We start from the raw sequence: 8,254 nt of genomic DNA on the forward strand, positions 1-8,254 counted from the left end.
AAGTAATGTATATATTTATACAATATGAAGTAAACACAATGTAAACAAATAGTTTTATAAATTCTACAACATGGTTTACAAAAGTTTGGTTCATGTGTGCTTGAAATTGAAATCTGTCAAAATTTGAAATGGTTATTACATATGCAGGCATGTCTATAATACAGTATAATACTGTATAATTCTATTGGTAAGTTGTATTAAGTAGGCATGTGTGATGAATGTGATTAAAGAATGTGTGCTCAGACTGTCTTTGTACTGCTGTCCACTTCATCTCAGAACAATATAGTGATTATAATTGCTCATATAAAGTCTATAGAAAAGGATTCATTAATATGACAAAAATCTAACACTAATGTAAACACCATTTTACTGATTGCATAGATACAGTTCTGTGGATCTCATGGCATAGAAATGTTTCATGTAGTTTAAAAAAGTGACATCTACTGGTCATGAGGAGAACACAACAGTGCAACTATATAATTATTTATTATGTTCAGATTAACCCACATTAACATTTACAATACAACTTTAAAGCTCACCATAACATATCAAAGAAAAGTATAGTAGATATATGGATATATAGCTATTGTTTTTGCAGTGCAATATAATTGTATAAAAACCTTTAAACAAATGTTTGATAAAGCAAACATCCGACCAAACAAAAATGTCTATAAAGTGCTATACTAGCATTATACTTCCTTCATGATTCGTGCTTATCAGCAATGTATGAGCAGCTTGCATGCACATACCTCTCTGAATTAGTCTAAATATAACTTGAATAAGGAACAACTGAAAGAAATTTTAGAAAAAATATAATTTAAAATAAATTAATTTAGACAATTTGGCTTTAATCACACTTTAGAAGTATTTTGTTAAATACTCTTATTCTGTATAAAATAAGGGTATTTAATTTAAGGGAAAAAATCCCTCTTCATTTTGGACTTTCTTCATCTTTGTTATTTTTATCAAATTAAACACTGATTCAGCATTTTTTCAAATATTTAAAGATGAACATTTACTTTTTATGACAGTACAGAAACCTGCAGTTATGTTTCTAATATGAAAAGCATGTCAGTTACAGAAGAGTAATGATAAGAAGACATTCAAACCTCAATCGGAGAGAAGGCAAAATGAGCAAACATACTGTAAGGCTATATTTACCAAGTTTAAAGGGAAAGAGGGGACGTGACATGTGGCCAAGTATGGTAACCCATACTCGGAATTTGTGCTCTGCATTTATCCCATCCAAAGTGCACACACACAGCAGTGAACACACACACACCCGGAGCAGTGGGCAGCCATTTATGCTGCAGCGCCCGGGGAGCAGTTGGGGGTTCGGTGCCTTGCTCAAGGGCACCTCAGTCGTGGTATCGAGGGTGGAGAGAGCGCTGGACATTCACTCCCCCCACCTACAATCCCTGCCGGACCTGAGACTCGAACCCACAACGTTTGGGTTACAAGCCCGACTCTCTATCCATTAGGCCACAGTTTACAGTAAATAATAAAGGTGTAATGCAGTGATGAAATATTTATTAGACTTTCCGACTTCCGAAATAGAGGAACCGTCAAATTAACATTGCTGAACTGTATTACTGCCACACAAAAATCACAATATAACATTCAACTTAACAAAATAACAATAATGTTAATAATAACAAAATTATTGTAAAATAACAATGATTATAACTGAACATTCAACGCTTTGTAAGCGAGAGTGAAACCACATAACAGAAGTGACAAAGTGACATTTATAAGTGGTTATATATGCATAACTGTAACTGTAAACAGTTCCAGGTTTTTAAATCAGCTCTAATAACTGAACTTCAATTCCAGGAGGTATCGGATGCGACACTGGCTTTCCTTATAGATGAGGTACTCACTGTTGTAGAATGAACTTGCCTGGTACTGCTGTTGTTTTATGGCTTTTCCTTGTGGAACCACCACCTTTTTACCATCCAACTCAATGAAGACATCTTTTGAGGGATCTGAACAAAAAAAGAAAAAAAATTAAGAGACTTTACAGACATTGTCAAGAAGCTAATGTTATGCAGAATTTAACATACTGTACATGCATATTAATAGAAATGAGGAATGATATTTGATTGTATGTGGAAAAACCTGGTTCTTGGCTTCCGCGTGCAACTACGCTGTCATAGCCAGCAGGAGCCTTCCTTAGGCTGCAATCATCCTGTGTGATGGTGTACTCTTCTCCCAAAGCAACTTCATTTAGAAACATGATGCCAATGTGGTTGGATGGACACACTGAAAACACAAAAAGAAAAAAGAATGCCTATTAGTAATGTCTACCACATTACCAAACAATCTCAGCCATTGTGTTGCCATGTTGTATTAAATATATAGCGCTTTTTCATTTGACGTCTATACTGATGCAAACAAGGTCCCGTTCCTCACCATAGCCAGCAGATTTGATGTTTTCAGAGGCAAAATAGATTCCCCTGCCCACACGTCCACCAGAATGGGGCATAATACGAAGGCCGCTCTTCAGAATGGCTGCGACCACTGCCACGTTTGTTCCATGCCAAAGCAGCTTCCGGTTCTCCAATGCATCATTTTCCCTGAAGCGCTCAGCCTACACAACCAAATGCGCACATGCACGCACACACAAAGGATTTAATTAGGGGAAGATGACTTGGTAATGAACAGAATTCAGAACACCCACTGAGGCCCAGTGCTTACTGCTGGTTTGAAATCTAATTAGGAAGCTAATAGGCATCTTAAAGGAGTTCTAATAGAATAACATTACCATGCATTTGAACAGTAAGATTTTTTTGTACAGTTACAGTTTTACTGTTTACTTTAATAACACTTACTATGTGTAAGCTTTAAATATGATTTGTGCAATACTATTCACCTCTGTTTCTCTGTCAACTTCCCAGACATCCACCAAAGTGAGTCCTTTTCTTCCAGTGGCATTCAAGTACTTCTCAATAATCTTAAGAGAGAGAAAACGTGATGTGGTGATGGTGGTGTGGATAAGACACATGCCTTTGGTGTAAGAGACCCGGGTTCGAATCCACTGTGAGACACCAATGTGTCCCTGAGCAAGACACTTAACCCCTAGTTGCTCCAGAGGCGTGCGACCTCTGACATATATAGCAATTGTAAGTCGCTTTGGATAAAAGCGTCAGCTAAATGAATAAATGTAAATGTAAATGTAAAACATTTCTGAGATTGCTGCACTGCATTACAAACCACAACTCAATATAGTAAATGTCCATCATTTAAATCCTAAAGATTTCAATTATTTAAAGGTTAAATATATACCATAACATAACATGATAAATATTTAACATCATTGACAATGTGTTCAATATGTATTCATGTCTTTAGTAAGATTATGTGATTTTTCATTTAAATTTGGAAATAAACTGCAAGCTGACAACTGAAAAAAAAGTATGATTTTGCAATATTTCTAGGTCATACTCTGTAGTTAACAGTCTAAAAATCTTGCTAATTAAACTCCTTTAAACTTTTCAGTATTATGCAATTAAAATACACTGCAAATGTTTTTATTATTAGCTTTTTTACTTTATTTCCAGATTTAAATTAGATTTTGAACGTCAGATTTCCTGTGCAGACTCAGACTGTATAGATTTCTGTGCATGCAAACCTTAAATTCCTTTGACTTCTTATCCATTAGGCTTAGATTGCATTTCATAGACTGGTAATTTTGGTCAACTGGATGTGGCACTGTGTCCTTCATCTCTTCTTTGGCTTTCTCGGATTCAGCTTTAAGACTCTGGGCAATCTCGATGTCTGCAAGAACCTACAAGATACAAGCATAATAGGGAAGTTTGGATTTTGGTTATTTTTATCCAGATAATAAAGCACTTTAGATTGGTCATTCATCTAACACACAAGATCAATGTGTTTTTGTAGCTAAGACTTTTTTGGGCTATGTATGATTTGACTAACAAATAACCTTCTCTTAGTAATAGAGAAGAAAGTGTGACAACTAGGCACTATTTCATAAAACTCGGTACACAGTAACTTGTGATTCTCACCAAAAGCATCTCCTTCTTGCCCTGAAGGACAGAATCATCAGATATGATAGGGGGTCTGTTGCGGCCAAAGTTATGAGGAATTATGGTGAAGAATTTGTTGGTGAGTTCTTCTAACTTGTTCCGTTCCCCCTTCTTTATTGCAACTTCAATCTCCTCCAAAACCTCAAAGCCTTTGGCTATCTGCTGCTTGCTGAGTTTCCCCAAGGGCATCTTCTTAATATCTGACAGAGAAATATGCGACACATGAAACTCCTCCACAAAAATGGATCTTATTTAATGTTACAGATAGGACTCAAATAAGTGGTAGACAGGACTCAAAAAGGCAGCAAAAAGTCACATCTTCAGTTCACAATCACACTTCCAAAACTCCCCTTTGGCCTTCAGAAACACATGTAAAATGGGAAATGAATCCCTGAGTGATCTGCAGTCTTCATAGAGTTTTAAAAGGTATAACTTATATTTCTCAGCTATCAAAAAGAACCACAATAACAAGGCTATTGAATGGAACAGAAGAACTGGGACTCAATAATTCAAAACTAACCCAGGTTCATGCTGGTCATGGCTTCTTTGAACATGTCGTTGTTGAAGATGAATCGGATGAGTCTTTGAGTTGCCTCATCCAATGTACAAGACAGAACATGTTGTTCAGTTTTCACCTTCACATCTCCACCGTCTACAGTGTCCACCTCAATGAAACACAACATATTAGAAATGGTCAAATGTGTTATTCTTTTGAAAATTTCAAGGACTTCAAAGACGAACAGACTAAATACCTTCACTTCTGCATCCTGGTCCCCATCTACCTCTATCAATGTGTATTTTCCAGAATGCGACACAAAGTTTTCACGATCGCTCCAATTATTCTTGGTCTTCTCTTTGAATTTCTTTTCAAAATTCTTAATGGCTGCATCAGCGGTAGATGGACCAGCTAAATTGTTCTGGCCTGACTCTCCCTGAAAACAGTGAAAAACAGCAAAAATGAGTCATCTATTAGATGCTACAAGAGCATTTTTGCACATCATGTTGTGATATATTTGATTGATAAAAGAAAGAAACTAACTTACCACTCTGCCCCATCTTGTCCAACAATAGTAGTTTCCTCCAGACACTAAGACTTGGATTACATAGAATTTGTTGTTGTTGTTTCCAATGTTGGTTTGGTTTAGCATACAGTCGTAATCTTCGTGAACCTGTATGTTTAGAACAAAACTTTTCTGTGATTCAGGGCAAGCAGTAGTTTGAGTAATAATTTGCATTACTTTTTGCATTCGCATTGCTAATTTGCAATTTAATTACTAGCTCAGTCTCACCTCAGCACTTGATAGATGACAGAAGCTGTCTAGGTTCCTCGTGCCCTTCACCTGTGGTACTGTTGCCTTCAGAGCCTCTTTGGCAGAGGTGAACTTGTCCTTCGGGGGAGCTTCAGGCTCCTCCTTTACCTTCTTCCCTCCTGCTTTGGTGCTTGAGGTTGCCCTTCTCTTAGGTGCCATCCTCTTTCCTCTCTGTTCATAATGAATCATTCAGTTTATATTTGGTATGTTTAGTGCCATGTCCTATCATATACATCTCAAAGAACATTTTAAATAAGTCCTCATTCCAATATCACAACTAAACATTTCACCTTTGAGAAGATTTTTTTATGCACTTAACTTCTACTATGAACAACTGGGAATTTAAAAAAGGAAATATTCCAAATATTTCTTTCTTTATTCCTGTTTCTAATCAACAACAGCCTGTTTGATCAAAAGGTATGATATTAAATTTCAAAAGATTGCCAACAATAAATCAACGCAGAGTACTGCGGAGACATGTGCGGACATGCTGGAGTTTACTGTAAGTGACGTAGATCTTCCAGGCAGCCTATCAGAGCTTGGCAACAATAAGTATGGAATTGTGATAGCAAGGGTAGACATATGTATAATATTCAGCAGCAAGTAGAAAATGGAAGAAGTGTTTTTAGGAATAGGAAAGAAGATACAATTATTTCTTGCATCCGAATAGGGCATTCTAGTTTAAATCAATCTCTTTTTAATATAGAAAACATGTAACAGGTCAATGTATTTATTGCAATCAGGCTGAAACTATAGAGCATGATTTAATAAATTGTAAAAAATATGGAAAAGAAAGGTTTAAACTCATTAAGGAAGTAGGAAATATAGGTTTTGAAAGTCAAGTCTTTTGAAAAAGCATGCAGAACAAGGTAAAATATATGTTGCTATTATAAAATATATCAAAGAAATAGGACTATTCAGGAGAATTTAGAGTTATAATTGACTAATTACTACTTTTTTTCTCGTTAGTATTTATTGGTGCTTCACGCTCCAGTCCAGTTGGTGGCGGTAAAAGCACCAAAAGTTGGTTTGCCATCCGCCACAAAGCATCATTAGAAGAAGAAGAAGTAACGGCGTTTATTGAAACCATGGGGTTGTCTAGTCAACAATGAAAACACTTGCTAACTGACAAATATGTTCACGAGTAGAGATATAATGCTATATATGTTAAATCCCAAGTGTTGATAATCGCAGTGAGTCAGGAGCTATGTCGTTAACGCAAAGCTTGGAGCTAAACAAAGTGTTCTTTATGCGCACCCGCAGCTGTAGCTTTACATACCTGTAGCAACATATAGTCTACAGAGCAATATGACCTGTAAAAATGACTGGCGATTTTACTATTAGTCATACGAAATGATACTTACCTGCTAGTGACTGTGCTGTCAAAGTTTACAGATTCACTTCTGGACTCTGCAGCCGGACTTCCGCGTTTCTGAGCGAGTTTACGTCACCACAGTAACCGTAGTTTACGTCAAAATACCATAGTTATTGCAGTACATGTTCTAATATTCTAATTACAGTCGTATATGTCACCAAAGTTGGAATAAAATTCTAAATTCGTAAAATACACTATTTGACATGCAATGAAATCTACCAATCAATCAATTAGTTTTGTCCTTATTAGTAGGCATATTGTTTTTAGTGAATTTCTCTGATATTATAGATGCCAGCGTTTGTTCTGGTGTATCTTAAAGGGCAAAAGCTATATTTAAGAACTCTTATTCGTAAAGTTATTAACTTTATTGTTACATGTTGTTTGAAAACTAGGACCTGTATAACATGACACACTACAATTAATCAGAATCAGAATGAGCTTTATTGGCCAAGTATGTTTACACATACAAGGATAATTCAGGAACATCAAACTTCTCTCTTAATGTAAGGTATAATGCTGGTTGACTTGAATGGAAGCAGTGCTTAAACGGAAGCAGTTAAAAAAATACTGTTTCAAAGTAACAGTCTAAAATGAACAATCCTCCAATGGTGGTATATGGACAGTTCAACAGAAGGCCTCACTGTTATAAATGAGGCAAAAAATGACCTCAGATATCATATAACAATATCACAAAAATAATTGTATCAGGTTGACAGGACAATTTCCTGTTTGTCATTTCGCCACAAATGATTGAGTGTGCAACACAGTGTATATCATTTAGCCTTTCTGTAACATGGGTCAGACTGTGATAGGCTACATATGTGAACATTGTGATTAGTAAAGATGAAGGATATATAAATATGATACTTTGTCTATGAGACATGATTCTTCAGTAGACTGCATTAAATATGTAGTGCAGTAATAGCAGTATTTGCAATATTTTGTCTTGTTATTTTTCTTAATGGTTTATCTTCCAACATGGTAGCTACTTAAATGACTTTGAAACAATGAAATTAGGGCATGATTTATTGCATTTTGCATTTGCATATCACATATATTTAAAAAAAGTTCACATTATTTTGCACAGTGCAAAACAATTTACATTTAACATATGAATATAAAAGTTGACCTCCTCCAATTTGATGTAATGAGAGGATAATAACTATATCCTCTAGATGGGGACAATGTACAAGTTTTTACTTTGTGCCATGAACATTTATGTAAATATTGAATTCTTTAAAGCTGATGTGTGTAATTTTCTCCAGTGTACACTGATGGGAATTTAAATATAATATAATGTAATATGATATAATGAACTACCACAAGACGGTATCAAGTTAAATCAACCAGCAGAGCTTGTATTCATATAAAACACGTTTTATTTACATAAATTACAAGAAAGCACAAACCAGAATCACCATAAATCTACATTAAAAACATCTTGTATATAATACTTTAAACAGATTTACTATATTTTAACTCCATATCTCAAACAATACTTTATTATGGTTTCCATAAAAAGA

At 35.4% G+C, this 8,254-nt stretch overlaps 1 protein-coding gene across 1 annotated transcript; it reads right to left on the bottom strand.

The window, feature by feature from the left end:
* LOC306844530 (protein mono-ADP-ribosyltransferase PARP3-like) lies at positions 1-6,808 on the bottom strand. Its single transcript, XM_079376743.1, has 11 exons — positions 6,721-6,808; positions 5,336-5,527; positions 5,090-5,215; positions 4,799-4,978; positions 4,567-4,711; positions 4,026-4,246; positions 3,632-3,787; positions 2,873-2,953; positions 2,413-2,590; positions 2,119-2,262; positions 1-1,985 (listed from the first exon to the last, which is right to left on the bottom strand). The coding sequence occupies exons 2-11, from the start codon at positions 5,513-5,515 to the stop codon at positions 1,810-1,812; spliced, it is 1,587 nt and encodes a 528-aa protein (XP_079232869.1). The 5' UTR covers positions 5,516-5,527; positions 6,721-6,808; the 3' UTR covers positions 1-1,809.
* Positions 6,809-8,254: the final 1,446 nt, after the last annotated feature.

Source organism: Barbus barbus, assembly GCF_936440315.1.
Source record: "Barbus barbus genome assembly, chromosome: 25".
Taxonomy (NCBI): Eukaryota; Metazoa; Chordata; class Actinopteri; order Cypriniformes; family Cyprinidae; genus Barbus; species Barbus barbus.